Source organism: Apium graveolens, chromosome 9 (genome assembly GCF_009905375.1).
Source record: "Apium graveolens cultivar Ventura chromosome 9, ASM990537v1, whole genome shotgun sequence".
In the NCBI taxonomy this organism is placed as follows: Eukaryota; Viridiplantae; Streptophyta; class Magnoliopsida; order Apiales; family Apiaceae; genus Apium; species Apium graveolens.
Genome location: NC_133655.1, coordinates 162,289,759 through 162,314,928, shown reverse-complemented (window position 1 = coordinate 162,314,928; position 25,170 = coordinate 162,289,759). Strand labels below are relative to the sequence as shown.

Below are 25,170 nucleotides of genomic sequence, written 5' to 3'. Positions count from 1 at the left end.
CTCAGGCAAGTTTTTTACCCGTTATACTGTTGTTGTGATGTATACACTTGTATATGCATTATCTTGTAATAGATGCATGATGGTTATATTAGCAAATTCTTGCGATATATTGTAGCATGTGATATGGTACATATGCATGCCTGTTTCGTATTCTTGCCATATATATCTATTGGTTCAGTTGATAATATCTATGCTAGAAAATAGCGGTAATTTGCATATACCCTTAGTATAGGGACCCAAAGGTGAAAACATTTTCTGATACCGGGAGTCGAGGATCCCGAGTAGATTTTATATATATATATATATATATATTTTATATATATATATGGTTATAGTTTTCAAAGCTATTAATCGAATAAGGTTTATTCGATAACTTTATTTTATTAATGAATATTATCTTGAATATTCATTCGAGAACTTATGACTCCTTTATTTTATTAATGAATATTATCTTGAATATTCATTCGAGGACTTATGACTCCTTTATATTATTTATTGAATATTACTTGGATATTCATTTGAGGATGTATGACTCCTTTATTTTATTTAATGAATATTATTTATAATATTCATTCGAGATATTATGACTCCGCTTATTATTTATTAATATTCTTTATTTATTAAAGAATAATGTTCAATAATCAAACTTACTTTTGATATTCAAATAAAGATATTACTTTCGTATAAGTATATCTTTGATTATTACTATTCATTTCAAGTATAAGTTTTCCAACTTCTACCTCAATTATTCTTTATGGGAATATTATTTAAATAATAATATTCAGATATTTCTTTATATTGAGACTGATTTACTTTATTAAATCAGCATTATTCCAAACACTCTTTAAAGTGTTTTCAACTCTTTAAAATGATTTTCAAAAGTTAGAGCGGATCCCAAAACTCATTTTTATATTTAAGATCTTCCTTTTAAAAAGGGGATTTAAATACTCGCTCAAAACCGGAGGGATCCGGCTCTGTGGTGTATTTTATATTCGCAACAAGGTTGTTGTCTTGATAAAAGAGTTTTTGATTACTTACCCAACACTCGGGAAGTAAAATTTTTGGAACAAGTTAATCCATTAACAGGCATCGCCTGGGAAATATAGGTGAGTTTTCCTTTCCAACTAGATACGACTTCTTGGTGGAGCCGTATCAACAAGTTTCTACTTGGGGAAAGTGGGGACGAGCTTTACGTTTCAGAGTCATGGATTTCATCTGAACTAGGAGTGGCGTAAGTGGTCGAGTAGCGCCGACCCAGCCTTATTATATTGGCCCAAATGGCCTGGAAGTTCCGCTAAGGCGGTCCATTCCTTAGGAGTTCAGTGTTCGGTTGACAAGTAAATCCGACAGGTTCTCCTCTACAGGTAGAAAATGGTGGGGTTGCACTACTACGACTGATCATCGTAAGTGGTCTTCTTGGCGCGGCAAACTCCCGTAATGAGTTCATCATCCAATTGGATATTTCTGCAACACTACCCAGAGCACTTCGATAGAAAGGCTACGGTTGGGCGATTGTTGAGTGTTAGCAGGGTCAAGTTTTCAAAATGATGTTTGCATCAAATGAAGTATCTCGTAACTTCATTGTATTTTGATGATATTTTAAAAGATTTAATCTATTCAAATCTGGTCTTGTAGTCTCATGTATGTGATGAACTTTTGAAACTAATTATAACTTGAACGGTGGTAGTTCAAGTAGTATTTGGAAAAAATATAAGTATATTGGAGTATCTTGTAACTTCACCTTTTAAACTTATATCTAGTTAATGGTTGTCTTATGAATGACAAAGACTTTCAGAAAAACATTGAGACAAGCTTAGATATATGAGATCACCTTGCAACGATATTTTTTTATACAGTTATAAACTGGAACTTTGTGTATATTATACATGGAAGAGGACTTCCAAGATTTTGAAAAGTATATATGTATATATACTGAATATTTTGCGACTTCATCGCATTAAAATATCAAACTTGGTTCATTTCTTTTGACCAAGACTTTCATGAGTACTATGAAAAGGCTCATATATTATTAATCATTATAAATATTATTTTGGTGGGCTTGTTGCTCACCCTTGCTTTCTTCTTTCATCACACAACATCAGATAGACAAGACGAACAGGACCAAGCTCCCAATTCGCGAGCGGATAGGAAACGTTCCGCAGCTTCCTATAGGCATTGATGTCGCTGTAGCTGAGGTAGGAACTACCAATAGGCTAGGCTTCAACTTTTGATTTACCAGATTTATGTATATTTATGAATTGTAATAATGGCAAAGAAAATGTAAATTTATTCAGAAAACCTTTTAAGGTGTATTGGCAGATAATTGTGGAATAAAATGACTTGTGATTATTTTTGGATGTTCATCTCTGAAACTATAACTTGTGGTGTAGGTGTTTATTGTGGGGTCACAGTACAGAGTAGTTGATTAATTATTAAGATTGGGTGTTATTAAGGAAAATGGAACTCGTGACAACCCGGATCCCCGACCCTGGATTTGGGGGTGTTACAAAATCCGTACTAGGCGTTTGGTTTATGCCGTATTCTTTTTCTGGCAAGTGCTTAGGGGGATCTGGGACCGTGTGATGGAGAATTACCCCGTTTATTGATTAGGATTTCGGACTTTATGGGTATCCATACTTAACTATTTATTAGAGATTTTAACATTTATATTATTGGTTTAGACGGTTTAGAGATTTAATAGTATTTTGGAGATTTTAGACTGTTTAATTATTGTTTAGAAATGTATTAGTGCTCTGTCTGCAGATTTATAATTTTAAGTAATATCTCATTTTATTATTAAAAAGGGTGTTATACCTTACCTTATACGCACATTACCCGAGAGGTGTAATTATTGGAAACGATGAAAATGAAAATGAATACCGGTGTTTTACTTACCTTTAGCCGCAAATTAACCGACAACCGTATTTTTACAAAACTTTTTTTTTTATTGTAAAAGTTATATAAATCAATGATATCCATAAGAACGTATATATGCAAAGAAAAGTATAAACTTAAAAATTAATATTAAATTTTTTATTTTAGAAAAAAATTTAAAAATTTATAAAATTATACTTTATTTTCACGTTAAATGCAGAAACGATAACCGACAAGGAAGCCGATATTTTGATCTTGATATCGACATCTCATCAGGCTCGTTGCTTGGATTCAACTCAAAGCCTCGGGACTTTAGTCTCTCTCTTGATATTTCTTGAACTTCATTTTCAAGATCCCACCTTTTTCTAACTCTTCAATCTATAATTATCAAACTCAATTTCCCAGATTAAAACGTACTAATATTCAAACCCCTCACTCCACCAATTAGCTCAAACACACTTCCAAGATTCAATCTTTCCTCACTTTAAATTCCAAGAATCATACTTCATATCATATCAGAGGTAAGTAAACAATTGCCGTTTGTTTTATTCACTTAATTTCATTGGTATATATAGTTGTTTATGCACACTGTGTGTTTGAGTGTGTGTGTTGTGAGTTGGTTTTGATTTGGGTATTAGATCAATGAAGGAAGTAAATCCTACAACAGACCCAATTGGGCAAAACCTGATAAAAGTGATCAGCAATGTTTGTTTCTCTGTTTTCGTATTTTCGGTTTTAATTTGTACTGTAATTGCCATTGTATACCAACCACCTGATCCATGGGAGTCTTCTAGAGCCTTAACTAGGGTCTTTACTCAATTTGAAAATGCTACATTCCAGACTGATACTTCGGTTCTTAAAACCGGGGAAGATTTTGTTGTTAGCCCTTCTGCATCGCCTGCTGCGATGGACATGTCCATCCCGCTTTCTGATGCAATTATTGAGAAATCAGCTGAGGGTCTTCAGAATTTGTCGTTGGCTTGTGAGGATGTCAATGTAGTGAATTGTTCTGATCCTGGTGTTTTGATTGCGATTGAGAAGTTTAATATGAGGTTGTTTAAGTCGATTGTGTTTTTAGAGTATCAGATGCCGGTTGATGGGAGTAAGGCGGGTGAATGTGATGTTGCTTGGAGGTTTAGGAATAAGAAAGAGAAGTCGTGGAGGAAGTATAGGGATTTTCGGAGGTTTAGAATTGGGTATGGTGAGAATTGTACGTATAAAGTTGTTGGTGCCAAAGGTTGGCATTCTGGGATAAACGCTAGGAGGCCTAGGAGGAGAGAAAATGTTGCTGGTAGAGGTGACAGAGGTAAGGTTACTTCACAATTCCGTGATGATGAGATTAATGATACAATCCCGGTGTTGGGATCAGATACAAATTTTCGAAAGGGAAAGTACTTGTATTATTCACGTGGAGGAGATTATTGTAAAGAAATGAATCATTATGTGTGGAGCTTTTTATGTGCTCTTGGGGAGGCTCAGTACTTGAATAGAACTTTTGTGATGGATTTGAGTATCTGCTTGTCGGCAACCCATTCAACGAGTCACAAGGATGAGGAAGGAAAGGATTTCAGGTTCTATTATGATTTTGAACACTTGAAAGAGGTGGCGTCAATTGCAGGGGAGAGTGACTTTCTTAGAGACTGGAGAAGATGGAATAAGTCTCATAAGAAGAAAATTCCTGTTAGAAAGGTTGTGAGTCATAAAGTCACACCAATGCAACTGAAGAATGATAGGAGCACGATTATTTGGAGGCAGTTTGATGCTCCTGAACCCGAAAATTATTGGTACAGAGTTTGTGAAGGTCCGGCTGCAAAATATATTCAAAGGCCATGGCATGCGCTGTGGAAATCAAAGAGACTGATGAATATAGTGTCTGAGATTAGTGGGCAAATGGACTGGGACTTTGATGCGGTTCATGTAGTTCGGGGAGAGAAAGCACAAAATAAGGATAAGTGGCCGCATTTGGATGCTGATACAATGCCAGATGCCCTTGTCACAAAGTTGCAAGGTGTTATTCAACCTTGGAGGAATTTATATATTGCAACCAATGAACCATTCTATAATTACTTTGATAAATTGAGGTCTCATTACAAAGTTCATTTGCTTGACGATTACAAGCAAGCGTGGGGAAATACAAGTGAATGGTATAATGAAACAATGATGTTAAATGCCGGCCGCCCTGTTGATTTTGATGGTTATATGAGAGTCGAAGTAGACACTGAGGTACTATATAGGGCAAAGACACGGGTGGAGACATTTTATAACTTGACAAATGATTGCAAGGATGGAATCAATACTTGCTGAGAACATCAGAGACGTCTTCTTGTGGTTTTGTATGTCTATTTAAATATTTTGTTGCTAAATTCACATGTTGTTTCACTTATGCAATAGTAGCATTTGATCTGCTTAGATCTTTTTGTATTTTAACTATGAAGTATTTTCTTGTATTTATTCATTCATTATTTGCAATATGATGGTTCTTCAGTATAGCCCCTTATCTTTAGGATAGTGTCCTAAAAGGAAACTCATATCTTGAGGCTCGAGCATTGTAGCATAGTAGATATCCCTCTTCTTTGGGTGCTTCGTGCCTGGTTGGGGTTCAATTCCCTGCGCTGACGTATGTGTGACTATTAGGGAAAGGCACCTGCCATAACCTTGCTTGTGTTGCAGAAATGCTACTTTTATTGTGTAATGCATCATGCATGACATAATTCTACATTATTTGCTAATTAAGAGTATTAGCCCGTATTAGAAATTAGTTGAAAGTCTAGTTTCTATATGACTTGAATTTCTAGTTTTTAAAAGGAATCAAAATTATGATTCAATCACTATGTCATCGACCATGACCAAAAAAGTTATAGGCAACATTATAAATACAATGTTATCAGTTTTTTGATTCAAGTGTTTAGAACTAGAACATGTGGAGATATTGGATAATGTGTTTGGAATTCTTAGCTGCGCAAAAGATGGAAATGTTGCGCGTTGTTATTTTTGCATTCCATATGGCCTCCACAGCTTTTTTGGTTTTGGAAGTCCCTGTGTAAGGATTGAAGAGGTGGGAAGTGATTATCGTAGTGGAAAATAATTAAAACTACTACTTTGTACTTGATAATATTTTTTGTAGTATGTCGGCAGTAGTTTTTTTTTGTGGGAGGTGCCCTGGCCTGGTGATATTATAGTTAAAGCATCTCCAACACTGCTCTTCATCTTTTCTTTTGGCTGTCATCATTAGTGAAGTAACAATTATGTGTAACATAGTTAAAGCATCTCCAACACTACTCTTCATCTTTTCTTTTGGCTGTCTTAGTGAGTGAAGTAACAGTTTGATGTAACATCCAACATGTTTAGAATAACTGTATTCAAGACCTTTATAGTTAGATTCCCCTTGTCCAGATTGGTTGGGGATCGTTTTCTATATCTGATAACCCTAAAGAGAGAAGCCACACAGATATATAAATCATAAAACATGATTTTATAATTTCTCTACAATCCATAACAATTTACACATAACAGTTATTTCTATATATTTAAGTATCCTATCATATTAATCGCATACCAAATAAGCAAAACCATTTAAACAATTATAAAGTTGATAAATCAAGAACAGCTCACCGGAGTCCCTGGTGAATGCTATGCCCTATTTCGACTTTCCCGTCATCTTGGGCTCTGCAACTTCAGGCGTCTCAACGGACTATCTACCGTTCCTTGCTTCATCTTTATAATTATTATAATAGTAGATGTTTATTAGGTACTTGATCTATATGAAATTCAGCTTAAATATATATATATAAACTGTATGTTATCTTGTTATAGATTGCAGAGGTGAGGTTTTTAGCTTGCCATTAATGTATAAAGAAAAGAAATTTGTATAACAAAACTTCAGAGATAAAATAACTAAGCAAGTGATGGATTTTTTAAACAGATAAAAATACTGATGATTTCTTCTTCTTTTTTTTTGTTACAATTCTCCTCCTTTATAGAGGGAGAGATTTCTCTTACATGATATGCTTTCCCGACATAATATTCCTTTTCTTTCCTTTTTCTTTTCTTATGTCTTCTTTTTCAACGTTTGCCATTTTTTCTTTTGTCTTCTTTTTCTTTTCTTCTGTCTTCTTTTTTCTTATGTCTTCTTTTTCTTTTCTTCCGTCTTCTTTTTCAACGTTTGCCACTTTTTCTTCCGTCTTCTTTTTTCTTTTGTCTTCTTTTTTCTTCTGTCGTCTTTTTCAACTTTTGCCACCTTTCTTCTGTGCTTTTATTCTTCCTGCTTTCTCTTTTTATTTCGTCCACTCCTTTTGATGCCAGCTGTCTTTTGTCTTTGTCTAGAATTCCATAATTTTTTGGTTGTTTCTATTACAGTCACCAATTTTCATTGGGCCGTAGAATCATATATTACAGTCACCAATTTTCATTGGGCCGTAGAATCATATATTACAGTCACCAATTTTCATTGGGCCGTATAATCATATATTACAGTCACCAATTATCATTAGGCCGTAGAATCATATATTACAGTCACCAATTTTCATTGGGCCGTAAAATCATTTTCTAATATATTATGGTCACCAAACTTCGTTTGGGCCATAAGATTACTATAATATTACATGTTGAAATAACATGAGTTATTACAATCTTACTCGAAAGGATTAGAACATGCTCCTTCCTTTACTAAGGGTTTTAAAATTACTACAGTCTTCTTTCTTTGTCCTGTAATAATATCCTTGAAAAACTCCTTGGTTTTTGGTGCATGATTGTAACTTCCACCTGTTATCCTGTTATGCATACCTGCTAAATCGCTTGTATCTGTTTTCAAAACATCATTATTATAATATAATGTTAGTATTTCTTCTACGTCTCCCTTCGTACTTGTTCCTAATACACATGTCTTCCTTCCTTTTATAAGATCTTCAAGTTTGGATTTTAGAACTGATAATCCAATTGCTCTTTTATTTGACATCCATTCTTGAAATCCTTCTATTGTGCATGACATAGGGGACTTGAGACTAGTATTATCGCCTTCTATAGTAGTATTCCTTCCATACTTGAATATCTGACATATTATTATTGGTTTTCCTACAAAGTCGGTACAAACATCAAATACATGTACTCCATATATTCCTCCTGGTCCATATGATTGTATCATTGCACTAACGCTTTCAACTATTATTGGTGGAAGTTTTGATATACTTCTTAATGTTTCATCAACCATGATTTTATCAATAAATCCCAACATTAATAAACTTTCTACCACTTTAGGATCAGCGTCTTCTTTGCATATATACCTTGGATATTTACTAAACTTTCCAGTTCTGAGGATGGTATTATTGGACTTGTATTCATAAAATTTTGTTATATTTTCAAAGGCTTCTATATACTCTTTTGGATATTTAATTATGTCTGATATAGAAACTTGAGGTTTTGGTTGTTCTGGTTTGGATATTTCTGTTTGGGTAAGGGTTGATATTGTAGGAGTTGTAGCTAGTCTTGATACAAAAGTTTGGGGTGTAATATTTTTGGTAAGTTTTATAGCTCTTTCAAGATTTTTTACAAGGTTATTGACTTCTTGGGTCAAGGTTGCAATTTGTTCATTCTTCCTCTTGATTTCTTCTAGTATCATTTCCATCGGTTGAATATTCTTATTATCCCTGTCCATTTTCTCTCTAAGAAAATCTGCAATAATATTTTTAGTACCTGATATATTTTTAATAATAAAATCATAACAAGTAAAGAATGCTTGCCAATTTCTTCTCTTATTTAATTCTGGTAAATGGTCAATTTTATTGAATATAAATTATCTTACTTGAGTGTTATCTGTTCTGACAACAAATTTTACAGGTAGTAAATGATAATGGAATCTTTTAATTCCTAATTTTACTGCTAAGAATTCCTTTTCATTAATATGATAATTCTTTTCATTGGGTTTCCAAGTTCCAGCTGCATATCCACATATTAAAGGGTTTTCTTTATCAATATCATCTTTTTCAAAAGCTACTAATACTGCTCCCCATCCTATATCACTAGCATCTGTAAATAATTCTAATTAATCAGTATCTTTGGGTAATCGTAGTTTAGGTAAATTTTCTACCTTTTGTTTTTAGTACTCTTATGGCATTTGTATGATCTTCTTTCCACTAAAAAGTTTTATTTTTCTTTATTAAGTCTTGTAGAGGTTTTCTTAATTTTGGTAAGTCTTTTATATAATCTGAAGCGTAATTTACTATTCCTAAGAATTGTTGTACTTCTTTTTTATTTTCTAAAGTTTCTTTAAAATTCTTTATTTTTGTTGATATATGTTCTTGTAACTGAATTCCTTCAGAATCTATAATATATCCTAAATATTCTATTTTGTGTTTAAATATTTCCGATTTCTTTTCTGATAATAGGATTCCATGTTTTCTAATAGTCTGAATAAATATATCTATATGTTTTGAATGATCTGTTAAATTGTCACTAAATATTAATATATCATCTATATATATACTAGAATAAAATCATTCATTTCTCTAAATATTTTATCCATTCTTCTTTGGAATATTTGTGGGGCTGTTCTTAATCCAAATGGTAGTACTACCCATTCATAATGTCCTTGTGGAACGCTAAATGCTGTTAAACACCTAGATTCCTTAGTTAATTTTATTTGCCAGTATCCGCTTTTACAATCAAATTTACTAAACCATTTTTTATTACTTGTCTGGTTTATTAAATTTCTTTTATATGGTAAAAAATATCCATCAAATATAGTCTTTTTATTTAGTTCTCGATAATCTATTACCATTCTAGATTTTCCTCTTTTTACTTCATTATGATTTCTTACTAAAAACGCCGGGCTACTATGCAGACTTTTACTTTCTTGTATTAGTCCTAAGTTTAATAGTTCTTTTATTTGAACTTCTAACTCCTTTTGATATGTTTGACTATATCTTATTGGTCTGTTTCTAATTATATCATTAGGATTTATCAGTTTTATTTCAGCGTATATTTTTTCTTTTTCCCATAGCTTCATTGGATGTTCTCCAAAATTTATTTCTAAGGCTTTTAAATATTTTTGTTTTAATAGTTCTAAATTAGTTTTTCTTTCTGCTGTAATATTACTTATTTCTATTGATTTTACAGGTACTATTCTTTTTAATACTATCCATTTTTCGCAAAGTGTTAACAAACTTATCCTATCTTGTTTTATTATTTGAGTTTTAAAATATTCTAAAAAGTTATTTCCTAGTAACATTTGTTGTTTCATATTATTTTCTTGGTATATTATAGGTAACCTAACCTTGTTTTTCCTAATTTAAATCTTACATTTTCTGCTATTATATCTATCTCTTTTTTATGGTTATTGAATCCTGTTACTATTATTCTATTTTTAGTACGTTTCCATTTGTGTTGAGTAAATACTTCTTCTTTAGCTAAACAAATATCTGCTCCGCTATCTATAAATATCTTTTGTTTTATATATTTAGTAGGTTTATATTCTACCTGTGCTTCAATATATATAGCTACCATTTTATTCTATTCAGTAGTTAAACTTTCATCATTACTATCATTTTCATTTATATAATTTATTTCTTCTGGTTCTGTTTCACTTATATAGAATACTTCTTCATCATACCAGTTATTATTATCTTCTCTTATGTATTCTAATTTCATTATTAATTCGGTAGTATCTATGTATTTTACTCCTTTTTGTTGTAATTTAGGACACTTATTTGCATAATGTCCTTTTTCATTACAGTTCCAACATTTACAATCTTCTATTTTTGTTTTATTTATTTTTCTAAACTTTCTCTTATATCTAAATCTCTTTCTATTTTCAGGAGTATTTCTATATTTTTTAAATTTTCTTCTTTTAAATCTTCAATTAAATGGTTTATAAGGTTTATAGGTTTTATTTTGTTTTTTATAATATTCATTTTGATTATTATAATCTGTTTTTCTATATTTCCTATATTTCTTTCTAGTTTTATAATTTTGATTATCACATCCAAATATTAATTTTTTTCTCTGTGAAATTACATATTTCTCTTAATTCTTGTTTTTTTATCCTTTTTAATTCTCTGTTGAATTCTATATTCCTCACATTTTCGAGTTAAATATGCTCTTAATAATCTAATTCTTTCTCCTAATGTATTTTCCTTAGGTTCTAGATTATTATATTCTTTAGTTTTTTCGGTATTATAAGGTGAAGGTAAATGATCATAATACAGTTGTTGATATACTAAGCTTTATTAGGGAAAAACTTAGCTTCATAAAAGAATTTAGTAAAACTTATAGTATATTCTGGTAATTTACTAATCCTACAACATTTCATATTATTTAGATACATTGTTATCTCTAATTTTCTTTCTACTGTTATATTTTCTTGAGCTACAAACCATCTTTCTCCTAGAAATTCTCTTTTTAATAATATATCAAATGCGTTTAACGTATCTTTCCAACTTCTAGCATATGTTCTTAGTTGTCCTTTTAATTCATAAATAATATTTTCTAAACAAAATGCTGCTTTTCCTACAATTGTTTTTTATATTAATTCAAAAACATAATCCAAATCTTCTATATTTTTTGAATTCATTAAGGCTATATACATCCCTAAATTCCAATCTTTTATTCTTCTACTTATTTCTTGATCGTCGTAGACATTATCTAAATCTAGAAAATATCTATTTATATTTATTCCTTGGTTTATTGATCCTATGAAATCTTGTACTTCATTTTGTTGTCCTATAGGTATATTTTCTGGCATTTTAATATTATTTTTACTTATTATATGATCTTCTATTTCTTCTTCTGGGTATGCATCTTCATCCATTATATTTTCTGATTCGGTTTCATAATTTGTTTGTTTATGTGAAGTTTCTCTTTCTTCTATATCACTTTCATCGCTTTTTTCTTCATATGTTATAACTGCATTTACATCTTTTCCAAGGGCTTCTAATATTTCTTTATTTTCTTTTATTATTATTTCCTTTTCCTCATTATCTGATTCTTCTAAGTAATTTAATCCTTCTTCTCCTAGATTACTATCTGATTCACTTGTATTACTGCTCTTTTTTTGTTCTTTATTCGTTTCTGGATTACTATCGTCAGACTTAATAATTTTCTTTCCTTTTAATTCTATTTTTAATTGATTTATCCTATTTTTTAAATTATCTATTTCTTTTAATACATTTATTACTTCTAACTTTGTCTCTTTTAATTCTTTCTTTTGGGTTTTATATTTTCTTTTATAAAATTTATATTTATTTAACCATTCTATATTAGTTTTAGTTTTTAATTTAGCATTTTCTTTTCTTAATTCTTCTAATTCATCTCTTCTCATTTCTTGTTTTATAGGTTCATATTTTTGTCTTTCTTTTTCCATTAACTCTTTTCCATGTTTTTTAAGAAATGTTATAGCACTATGTTCTGTTATAAACATTTTTCTAGAATTTTCCTGATTTATGAAGTTCTGCTAAACCATTTATTGCTCTTTTAACCCCTATAGTCATTTTAGGTTTCGATTTGCTTATATCCATTAATATAGGTTCTTTAGTTCTTCCTATTACCGTTATAGGTACTATTTCTGGTTCTTCTGTTTCGTCTTTAATTATTTTCTTTTCTTTATTTTGTTCTAAACTATTTTGTATAATGGTTAACTTATCTAATATTTGTTTAAAGATTGGGATTTCTGACATATTCCATAACGCTGTTATTTCTTCCTTAATTATTTTTCTATTAATTTCTTGATTTTCTTCCATCTTTTTCAATATAGCGTTTAAACTTTCTTTTATAAATATTTCGTTCCAAATATCTTTTATTTGGTTTTCAGTATTATTCATATTTATAAACTCGTTTTCTCCATTCTCCTTCAATTATCCATGTTTTTCTTTTCTTACCTTTTCTTTTCTCTAATTCTTTTACTTCTTCCTCTAGTTTTTCTTTTTCTTTTAAGTATTGTAGTTCTTTTTCTTGAGACATAATTAATGTTTCTTTTATTATCTTATTAATAGTTTCTATTTCATCTTTCTTGTCGTTTATCTCCTTTTCAGGGTTCATATTCTGTCTATAAATCTTAATTTATTCTGATCATTTATTTCTATTCCTTCATTCGTTATATTATATTTTATTTCATTTAAGAAATCCATTCCTAATAATAGTTGATAACTAACGTCATTTTCTATCACTCCTAGACTTATATTATATTCTAAGTCTAAAATTTTTAATCTTAATTTTATACCTTTTGTTATTATTGTTTCTCTCGAACTATTTGGTTCAGTTATTATTTGAGGTTCTATTTCCTCACATTTGTTTGAGTCAACTTCAGTTATATATATTTGACTTTTTGTTGCTCCAGTATTTATTTCTGTTATGACTTCTTTGGCAAATATTCCATTTAATATTATTGTTTTTATTCTTAACTTATCTGATTCATAACACGGTAATTTTATTAAATCTAATTTTCTACTGGTCATACTCATTGATCTAACTAATTTTATAGGGTTTTGTTCTCTTCTAAAACTTAATCTAGATCCTTTCAATATTGGTTTAATTCTTTGTGTTGGAATTATTTGTCTATTACTAAAGTCTATTGTAAATTCTTCTGGGATTGTTATTTGAGATTCTTCTTTATATTCAATTTTTTCTAATATATCATTGTATAATTTTGGTACTATTATTCCTAATTCCGTTTGTTTCTTTACATGATGGTTTCCAGTCATAGCATAAACTATTTTAGTTTCTATACTAATTACTTTGCTGCCCTTTTGCATTTTTATTCCATCTAATTTATAATATAATGTTAAAGATCTTTCTTTATTTTCATCTCTTAATGATATGCTAAAATCAGGTTGTATTATAAATTTTAATTTCTGATATATCAAGTTTCCTTTTACTACTGCTATTAATGAATCTTGTATATTTCCTATTATTCTATCATCTAGTACATATATCTGTATAGGAGTATCAATATTTTTCTGAAAATATGCTTTTATTGTAAATTCTATTGCTCTAAAATAAATATTTTTTTAGTTTATTTGCTTCCTTTTGTTTTAATTTGGATAGTTCTCTTTTTATCAAACCATCTGTTATTAAATTTATTTTTGCTTTTCCATTTATCGTATCTATATCTATTATATTTTCATGTTTTTGAGCTATATATCTAACTTCTTTATTTCTTTCAAAATATGAAGTTTTAAATATCTTTTTTATTGTTAGTTCTTCTGTTTCACTTTGGATTTGATTATATATATCCAGTTTAAAACTTAAAGTTTGTGATGTTCTTTCTTCGTATTCATCCATTTGATAATATACATCTTGTTTTTCACTTGATTTTTCTAATGACATTTTTTCAAACTGTATTATTATCCAGTTATATTACTTGATAAAATTATTCTTTTAAGTCCTTGTATTCTTAGTTTATTATTTCTAAATGTTATTATCATATTTCCAAGTTGTTGATAACATCTTATTATTTCATCCCTATTTTCTCTTGTCCATTCAATTTTATTTTTTCTTTCTTGCAATTTTTCTAGTTCTATTTCTAATTTTTCTTGATTTTTTATTAATTCTTTTATTTTTCTATTATTTCTAGTTATTGCATTTGGATCTATCCAATTCATTTTTTAATTTTTTTGCCTTAAATCATTTATTAATTTATATTGTTCAGTTAATACTTCTTTTAAGTCTTTTATTTGAATTCTAAATTAGTTTCTTTAATAAATTTTTCTCGTTTTATTAAAAGATTTTCTTCTTCCAGTCTTCTAATTTTTTCATCTCTCTCTTCCAACATTGTTCGTAACCTAGCTATAATATCTAATTTTTCATTTATTATTTGCATACTTATTTTACAACTTTCAATATGTTGATTTATATCTTTATTAAAAGTAAAGTTTTTATCTGCTATCATTTTAATACTTTCTAACTTATAATCTTCCATAAATCAAATATTTATTTATTTTATTTATTCAACCTTGGAGGAATTTATATTTGCAACCAATGAACCATTCTATAAATACTTAGATAGATTGAGGTATCATTACAAAGTTCAGTTGCTTGATGATTACAAGCAAGCATGGCAAATACGAGTGAATGGTATAATGAAACATGATGTTAAATGCCGCCCACCCTGTTGATTTTGATGGTCTTATAAAGTCTAAGTAGAAGCTGAGGTTTTTTTTTTGAAGATATGCACTTGCTTATATTAACTTGGTTCCGAAATAAGATTACATCGAATAAACTCAGGAGCAACACGGTACCGCTTTCTAAACCTTGACATAGAAACCGCAACTCTTACTAACAAGTGAGGCACAATATTCGCAGATCGATACTTAAATACTACTAACACTTTGTTAATCTCAAACAATCTAACAACTAGAATTACAGAAGGGGGTTGAATGTAATTCCTGGTTTCTTTTTCATTTTAAGAACTTCTCACAAATATAAATATATCAGTGTTGAATATGCAAAAGTGCGGAATGAAAATAAAGAAATATTCAAACACAAAGTAATTAAACACAAGGATTAAAAACTTTCTGGTGGATTGAACTTATCCACCAGAGATATATATTGATGAGAACTCTGTGATGCAAAAAAGGCACACAGATGCTTACAAGTGTGAAATACTTAGAACAGAGAAATTTTTAACAGATACAGCTTTTTCTATTTCTCAATTCTTGCTTACTTTTCAACTTGCTACTCTTGGTTTATATATCACCAAGTTACATGATAAAAAGACAAACTAATAAGACAAGAATGTCTTAGTCTAATTTCATGCTGCTCCATTTCTCCATCCAGCATATTTGAATATCTTCAATATATCATGTAAATGAAAATGCTTCTTTGTTCTCTAAAACATGTTAATAGGCTGCCACATTCCATTTGCATACAATCAAGCCATGTGACTGTCAAGTCACTATCAACTGCTTTTTGAATTCGATCATCCGTTGAAACTCTGTTGGATCATTCGTTGAGACTTTGTTGGATCATCCGTTGAGAGTCTGGTTGATCATCCGTCGAAACCTTGTGGAATATCCGTTGAGAGTATCTTCATAGCAGTTAACTATATTTCACTCATGCAAGATTACAAAGCATCTAATATTTACAATTACCCAACTTATCTTGTATATCAATCTAATAGTCAACATGACTTAGAATATCCTACAACTTCTAGTTCTTCTAAGGCATTACAATATGCAGGAATGTTCTACTTAAACTTATTTAAATATAAGCTACTTTTTCAACGGATGACAGAGTACATTATCCGTTGAAAGCTACAATTACACTTAATCAAATCTACTAAAGTGTTTTTGTAGAATATTATCAAGTCTATAACATATTCCTAACAATCTCCCACAATTTATGTCAACTAGAATTGTAGGCATAAATTTAGAGGGACTTGATGATAACAAAACACATTTTTACAAAAAGATTATTCAACAGTAGATAAAACTGATAAGTGCTACAATTTTATTGAAAGTTGTATAAAAGAAAGTTCAAAGAATTCTCACAAGCCATTTTTCAAGGTGCTCCTCTAGTATGAGCAAATTAATCTTTTCTCCTTGATTGTCTAGTCATCTTTCCCAGCTTTACATTATTCTCTTCAATCTGGTGTTGGAGTTGTCTATAGAACTCAGATTCATCTTCATTAGATTGATCCAGCATCTCCTGCATACTCATGAGAGTTTCATTGCTTGAAATATTTAGCTGATCTTCTAGTCTGAAAAATCTTGTAATGTTCTTTTCATCTTTGAACTCCATTAACCATTATGGTCTCAAATGCACTCTATCCCCAGTGTAAGGAAGTTAAGACTATTGGGAGTGCATTTGGGTCTCTCCAGCTTTGTCTTATTCTTTCAATCTGGTTGAGTATCTGCTTCTTGGCAGCAATGTTAAAACCAAATTTATCTTGATTGAGGAGAAAATCTTCATTAAGACAGAGAAGCCTTCATTGAAAATTCTATGAAGAGGCCAAGTGATTTCCCTACCGCCCTTGTACTTGAACACCAATCTTTCTGGAAGTCTTTTATAAGCACCAATAGCCCTAACTTCATCTAACTCATCCAAGTAAAGATTGATGTCAGAGAACTCCTTAATGTCACATATGAATAGTCGATCTCCTTTGTTGACCGTAGGTTTGGGTTTGGGTAATGTTTTGGATTTAAATGGGACAAATTTGACTGGATTGCTTAGAATATTCTTTCTTCTCTTGGAGGATGTTGGAATTGGGAGATTAAGATCAGGAATTGGTAGGCTTTCCCAGTCTATTGGTTAATCCTTAGGGATTATTAGTTCACCATAAAAATTCATCTCCGGATTGACCTTGCATTCAGCTTGCTCCATTGTGGGCAAGGTTGGTTGATTTGAAGTAGTAGACTGGGTAGGCTCAGGTTCATCTTCTTTCTCTTCTTCATCTTCAAATTCCAGTTTCCTTTTGGCTTTTTCCTTTCTCATTCTTTTTCCAGTATTCTGTTTTGGTTCCTCAAGTTTCTCAATTTCAATGATGGTAGCAGGCTTCTCAGCTTCTGATTTGGTAGCAACCTTTTCAGCCTTTTTCTTAGCTTCTAAGGCAGCCTGCTTTTTCTGATTTTTAAGTCTTAGCTTTTCTTCTCCCTTGGCTTCTGCAAATTATGGATGTCCAGCCATCACACAAATTTCTTTTCCATGCCTATAGACTTTTGCTACCCTTTTCTTTAAAACTGAGTCTTTGGGATTTTTCATGTTTGCAATGGAGTTTCCAAGCAGCTTATTTCATCTGGCTGAGGAGTTGCATAGATTAGGTCCAAAGGATTCTTGGCAGAATGTTTTGATGAATGATTCTTGGGCTTCAAGATCACATTGGCCTTTGACTGTCTTCTAGCAGAGGTTTGACCTCTCTCCATGTTCCTCAAGCTCATTTCACTGATAGGGATTTGTCTCAATTATGTGAAGTGTTTCACAGGTTTATCTTGCTTTGTAATTGGACCAAAAACCCTTTCAATCTTCTCATCAATTTTCTTCATTTGTTCATTCAGCCTGAGCTCAGCTGCTGCAATATTGATTAAGTCAATGCTATCTAGAGATGGTGGCTTAGAGAAAGTAATTGATGGAACAATCACTTTGCTAACTTGAATTTGCACATCCTTCTCCCCCTCACTTATCGGAACAATAACATCTTTCTCCCCCGTTTTGTTATCATCAAGTATATCAGGGGTTGGAGTTTTAGCAGCCACCAGTTTTTGAAGAAGGAGGGTTTGATGAACTTGGTTGACATGAATCTTGGTGAATGAATTTTCCAGTGTTGTCAGCCTAGTGTTCATAGAGTCAATTTTTCTACTCAAGTTAGAATCTTTCCTGAGTTTTTGTTGAATGTCTTTCATAGTTGACTCTGGAAATTTATACTCCATTCTTTTATTGATATCTTTCTTGACTTGCCCAATGGTATTCTTGATTTCATCCAAATCTTAACTCTGTTTGAGAGATTAAATCTTGTGCAGTTGTAGAGATTCAAGATGGGCTTGGAGAAGACTTTTGGTATTGGCATCTGTAGTGGCTTGAAGAGCTGTCCGAGTTTGATGAATAGTCTTGAAGAGAGTTGATTTAAAATGATGGTCACTGCAGTATTTGCTAAACATCCAGTCTGGAGTGTTTGTGCTTGAGCTAGGACCTGCATCTCCCTCTATGTCCATGCCATCATCTTTCTCATTAGAAGCATCTCCAATTGTACCACTGGAATCTAACTCAAAGTCATCACCAGCTGTAGGTGGAAGAGAGTTGATTGCCTCCTTGGCCCTTAGCATAGAGGTTGTTGTATGCACCAAGTTTAATGCCCTCTCAGCAGCCTCATTGCCCTATTCAGCTAGAATTTGATACGCTGGAACAGGACGAGTAAATGTCTCAGCTTCAAAAGAAACGGAGTCTAAGACAACTTGATATTCTTGCTGAAATAGATGCTTCTTTTCAGCTTCATTGACATCCATTAACTCACTAATAATGGGTTCTTCCTATTCTTCATTTGTACCTGCATTTCTCTCATGATCTCTCTTTGTTGCATCAAGGGCTCTCCTTGTCTTCCTACCCTCACACCCCCACCTTCACCATTTAAGGTGGGACTCCTCTCACTCACTCTTGCCATGCTGGAAGAAATAGTATGAATTTTGTCACTCATTTCCTCTCCTTTTTCCTGAGAGCAACTCAGCCTCTCACTCATTTCACTCCCTTCCCTCAATCCTAGTAGTGATTAAACTACCACTAAGTCATCTGCACTTGCAACAATTGTGGAAATTTCAAGTGGTGCAGTGGCATTCAACGGATGAGAGACATCCGTCAATATAGTAGTTGTAAGTGTCAACGGATAACTGCTGTGAAGCTTATCCGTCGAGAGACAATTACTAGTCGACGGATAAAGAATATCCGTAGAGAGAGTATAAATGATAGAGTTTGGAGTTGAAACTACTTTATAACCTGTGGTGATTGATTTGAGATTATGCACAGATTTCTCAGTAGAATTAGAAAGAAATGACAAGTGAGCCAACAAATCATCCAAAAGATGATGCTCACTTGCTTGAGATTTTGGCTTCTCCATGAGAGTTAAAGATGGAGAATCAGGAATTGATGTGTGTATCATGTCCACATTCAGTGAGTTTGTGGGAGAATTTTGTATTTGAGGTGTTTCAATTATAAGAGATTTTGGTTGTGACTCCATATTTATTGGAACCACATCAATATGTCTTTGTGATGGTGTAGTAACTGAGTCTTTGACTGCAGTTGGCACTGTGTGTGCACCCTGTGTATCCCCATTTATTTTAGATTTCTTCTTTCTAGTGTTAGTTTGAGGTTGGTCTGTATCCCTAACCCTTTTGACATGTGCTCTTGTGTTAGGAAATGAATAACACACGGAGGGGGGGGTTGAATGTGTTTTACTGTTTTTGTGCTTTTCTTGAATGTTAATGGTTGAACAAAATAAATTAAATCTTGTAGTGAAATGTGTTCATGCAGAATTTAAGCTTGCATAAAATAAAAAACACAGATCTTCAAAACTCACTTAATTTTATATTAAAATTAAAATTGTTTTGCTACAAAATTTCTAGGCTCTTTGTTGATAAAGAGCTTAGCTTCTCCTTGAGAGTGTTACAAGAAATTTGATCTAAACTGTTACTTCTAACTAAAGGACCAATGTTAACTTTATAACTTAGTTAACTGTTGGTTTACACAGTGTGTAATAAGACATGCTATTAGCTTTTATAATCTGTCACTTGTCATTTCTATTTATAGAAAAGTAGATATTCCATTTCTGGCTTAGCATATCTTTAGCATCCCGTCTTCACTTTGATCTTCCTTTGTCAGTTAATCTTTACCATTGATCTTGCACATTCTTCAAGCTGCTTTTTGTAGACTTGTCAATCCAGCTGGTTGCATTGTTTGTTGATTGTTTATCTTGAATATTGAACAAGTCTGTGATTCTGTACTTTGAGAATTTTACTCGAGATCTCCAGTTTAGGCACATAGAGATCTTGGCATCTCGATAAGTATAATGACTTATCGAGATCTCTAATGCTCTAGTGAATTTGACTTATAGAGGTCTCTGAGTTCTCGAATGAAACTTTAGCTTATCGAGATCTCTTAGCATCATGTTTTCACTTTGTCTTGTCGATAACTTAGAGTTCTCTAGTGAATTTTGACTTATCGATATCTCTAAGTTCTCTAGTAGACTTAGACTTATCGATAACTTAGAGTTCTCTAATGAATGTAGACTTGTCGATAACTCTGAGTTCTCTAGTGAAGAAATGACTTATCGATATCTCCAACCTTCATGTCTTCTTGACTTGTCGATATCTCTCTGAGTTCTCTTATAGCTTTCGTGACTTCTCGATAAGTCATTTGGAGTTCTCGAATGACTTCTCTGTAACACTAAATTTGTGACTTGTAGAGATCCTGACTTAGAGTATTTTTATCCAAACAGATTTATTCAACTTCAAGCTTCTTCAAAATTCTTCTGAGGCATGATCTTCTTGATCTTCTTCCAGATAGAATACTGAGGCTTGATACTGTTTCAGGAAAAAGACTCCAGTCTGCTCCTTTGACATTTTTACAGACTTTAAATGTTACAAGTACAAAATACAGATTAAGATAACAATACAACTTACTTAGGTTTGACAAAATATCTTAGTCTTGTTAAAGTACAAGCATGTCTTTTATAACAATCTCCCCCAATTTATGAAAAGATTGCTTAACACAAATTCATGCCTGTTAACAAGACTAACCCCAAGTTTAAAGAGATGAAAGATTAAATTGATACACAAAGCTTGATCAACTTGCAACTATTTGCACATTAGGAAATTTACAGAGTTTAATGGTTACAAGTGTCAGGTAAAGACAGTTTTTACATCAACTTGTTCTCTTTGTAGGTCCTTTAAGTAATCAAGAATTTCAAGTTCTTCTATAATAGGTTCCCCACTTAGAGCTTCTATGAGTTCCGGTCTTGCTACTTTTGAGTAACCTTTGTCCCGTAAATCAATCCTGAATCTTGAAAATTGACCAGCTTTAATATTGAGAAATTTTCCATCTTTGGAGATTCTACTCATCCCTTTTGCTTTCAACTCTTCAGATCTTTTTATGTACATCTCTATTTCTTCATCATACTTCCTCATTCTCTCTTCAGCTTCAGCTTCAGCCTCTTCTCTTTTCTTTATTTCCTCCCTTTCAATCAACCATTCAGCTAGAACTGATCTCCATACCCTTGAAGCAGTATCCTTGTCCTTTACCAAGCTTATTATTCTCTTAATTTCTGTGGTTGAAAGAGAGTCCATTAATTTTCTGCTAAGAAGGGTGAAGGAACCATCTTCATAGAAAATTCTGACTTCCCTAAGAGATATAATCCAAACTTTGACTATTTCCTCAGCATGTTGTTGAAAATAGTCTTCATCTGAGATGCATCAATTTAGAGGTAGAAAGTCAGATTGCTTGAAACAGTTCCAGATGGCCCTTTCAGTGACTTCCACTTTCTTTGCAGGCTTGACTCTCTTAGGCTTTCTCCCAAGAGATTTGTGCTTGAATTTTAGTGAAGGTTTGGCTAAAGGTAGGGTTGTCATTTTCTTGAGATTTGTCTGGCTTGTGGTGATTGGGATTTTTAGAAGAGAGTTGGCTGTTTGTTTGTACGGAAACTTTGGCTTTGAGGTTTGAGGTGGTTTGATGTTTGAGATAATTGATATTATGGGTTGAGCTGAGATTTGAGTTGGTTGTGTTTGGATTTTTAGGGTTTTCTGAGTTTCTGAATCATCATGAGGCTTTCTGCTCTTCCTCTCACCTCTTCTCCTCCTTTCTTCATCTTTCTTGTCATCCTCCTTCTTCATCTCTGCACCCTTGCTGCCCGGTGGCTTATTAGACTAACTTGGATTTGAGCCAGATGGATTTTGATCATCTTTCTTCTGCTCATTATCATCCAAGTTATCCTTGTTGATTTGTGTTTTGGGCAAGTTGGCTTCTATATCTCCTCAGTAGCTTTATCATTTTCATATCATCATTGTTCTTATTTTTATTAGCTCTTAAGCCAGTTCCTAGGATCATGATAAGCTTCTTGTTGCTCATGACACAATGTTTGGGGATCTGCAAATGTTTGAAGTGATTGGTGTTTGGACAGATGTATGTTATACCCTTGCTTGGCTGTAAATATGCTTCAGGAAATGCAACCATTTGAGCATTCCTCAATTCAGTCAAGAGCAAGGTACCTTCATGAGTTATAACTTTGACTTTGCTGATGAATAACTCAGATTCCCTCCTTGAGACAAGGTAATTTAGGGACACTTGCATACATCTGTCTGTCCCTGAGTCATTTGCATTGATCACTATTCTCTTGTGCAGAAAGTTGTCCTGATTGACCATGATCACTCTTATGAAATTAATTGTCTTGTCCAGGGCCTTTTTGTATGTGAAGTGATTGTCATTGAGAGAAGCTTTTAAAGCTGTGAGTAGTTCATCAAACTCTCTGCTCAGACTAGGTCCTTCAGCAGCCCTAATAAGTCTCTTAATGTCAAGATCAACTTCTTTAGATTTCTTTTCAGCACCCTGGACTTACTGCTGAGATGACCTTGATCGTGTCAGCCTAGCCTCTATCTCCCCCTTAGTCTTGTTGATAGGCATTGGAAAGGGAGTAGGAATTTCAGGCCTGACTTGTTCAGGCAAAGAAGGTAGTGGTATGTTGAGTTTACCCATGATGGCTCCCAAGGCTACAGAATTCTGCATTTGAAGATGCTTATGGGAGTCCACCAGGGTTTGGATATCTGTTTATTGGCTCTTGACAAGAGATGTCAAGGCCTGAACTTGTGCAGTGAGAGAAGAGTTAGAGTCTTGCAATGCAGTGACTAGACCTTGTAGAGATTTAATCTGTAGATCTGTTGATGTAGATGCAGGTTGATGGGAGCTTGATATAGAGATAGCAGTGGAAGACCCAAATGTAGCTTGCATAAAATTCTGAATTTCATCCATGACCAAGGGAGAAAGAGTGTATCTTGCAGTGTGCATCTGATCTAGCTTCAACCTTGTGTCATTAGAGTTAGTGATATGATTTTGAACTTGCTTGTGCAAGGCAACAAATGAGTCCTTTTGTTGTGTCATGCCATTATCTACTCCACTGAGATTATATATTGACATTTCTTCTGAGAAGTATTTGAATTGATTTTTGATCTCAGTTTGAGAGGGAATGAGTTCATCCATATTTTCCCTCACCATCTTCCTGATCCTGTCTTCATGACCAGTCAATTTGACTTCAAAAGCTTTACCAAAGAGGTGAAAAGCCTTGAGTTGAGTCAAAGCCTTTGCATTGCTTCCAAGGATAGTAACATACTCTTCCCTGAATCTGGCCAAGACTTGATTCATCTCTAAAACAAAGTCATCAGGTAGCCATGCATCCATATTTCCATCTTGCTCTGCATCATTTACAATTTTCTCTTTCTTCTTCTCAACATCTTCATTGTATGTAAGCATGATAGCTTGATAATATTGATTGCTCATGTTGGAAGTCAGAAGATGCTGAGAGATGTTGGCCAGTCCAGAAATCTGCTCCACTAGTAGATCATATACAGAAGTTGGTTGAGAGCCAGATTCTTGCAGCCACTGAGAGAGTATGTGAGGTTGTTGAGGTCGTCAGGTGGATGGTTCATCAGAAACACCTGTGACTGGGGTCATAGTTTGACTCATAGATACCTCTGTGGTTTTGACAGTGTGTTGTTCTTCACTTGTAGTGGGAACCTCCAACTGAATTAGAGGGGATTTGACTGGTTTACTGTCATGTACACCATCCTCAAACCCTTATGTGTCTTGCAACACACTTGCACTTGAATGTACTATGCTTGCCTCCCCTATGATATGATAATGGGCAATTGTACTCCTAGCTTCAACTGTCAAGGCAATATCTGCTAGGGTTGTGAGGGGAGTTGTCCCTACATGAGGAACCTCCAATTGAATTGGAGATGATTTAGATAGCTCCCCCTCAGGAGTACTACCCTCAAACCTTTAAGTCTGTGAAGACTGTTTTGCACATGAAGGTACATTAGAAGTATTCATAAGGTCTTCAGTAAAAACTGATGAATCCCCCATGTTTGTGATAGTGTTATCAAGGTCTACCCCAGTATGTAGCCTCTCACCATCTAAATGGAGTGTCTGGGTGGTGAGCAAAGCTTCTTGAGCTAAGTCACTTGATTTTGTTGCACTTGAGAAGTGGATTCAAGTGGAATTGGAATAGAAGAAATTTGAGTCATAAGAATTTGGTGCTCAGTTGTGAGTGTTGGCAGCTCCCCCTGAATGAATGAGGGGGCTTCAAGAGATATGTCCTCACAGTGTGTGCCTTCCTTGTTTCTCCTACCATACACTTGAATTGCTTCTCGTGCTGGCTGTGCAGACTCACTCCTGGTTGTTTTTACAACCGCATCCTGTTGGGAGGATGCAGAGGTGGCTAAAGTGGTCAGCTCAGGTTTTTTACATCTTTTGGATCTTTTGACCAGAGGTGATTCTTTTTCAGCTATCTCCTCACCACTCTCAGTTCTAACAGTCAAGGTTGCCTCCTTTCTCTTCTTTTTACTCACCTCATCCTTTTGAGAAGATGAGGTGGTTGGTTGCCTAGCTTCTAAAGGTTTTGAAGGAATGGTTACAACTTGGGAAGATCCCTGTGGGTGTTCCTGTGTTTGTACTTCCACAGGTTCAGGGATCATAGCTGTGCTAGATTGATTATCAATACTTCCCATGTCTGGCATAGATTAAGGATAAGTCTTAAATCTTTCAATCATGAAAGGTGTTAACTTAAGACTTATTGGAATCTTATTCTTAGTAAGAAGTAATCAAAATAGAATTTTGGATACT

The 25,170-nt window shown here is 33.0% G+C and overlaps 1 protein-coding gene across 1 annotated transcript; it reads left to right on the top strand.

Annotated features, from left to right (window-relative positions):
• The first annotated feature begins 3,124 nt into the window (after positions 1 to 3,124).
• LOC141684055 (uncharacterized) lies at positions 3,125 to 5,363 on the top strand. The gene has a single exon (XM_074488887.1). The coding sequence runs from the start codon at positions 3,517 to 3,519 to the stop codon at positions 5,176 to 5,178; it is 1,662 nt and encodes a 553-aa protein (XP_074344988.1). The 5' UTR covers positions 3,125 to 3,516; the 3' UTR covers positions 5,179 to 5,363.
• The last annotated feature ends 19,807 nt before the right edge of the window (positions 5,364 to 25,170 follow it).

Coding starts and splice junctions, on each gene's coding strand:
- LOC141684055 (XM_074488887.1), top strand. CDS start 3,517: ATGAAGGAAGTAAATCCTACAACAGACCCAATTGGGCAAAACCTGATA.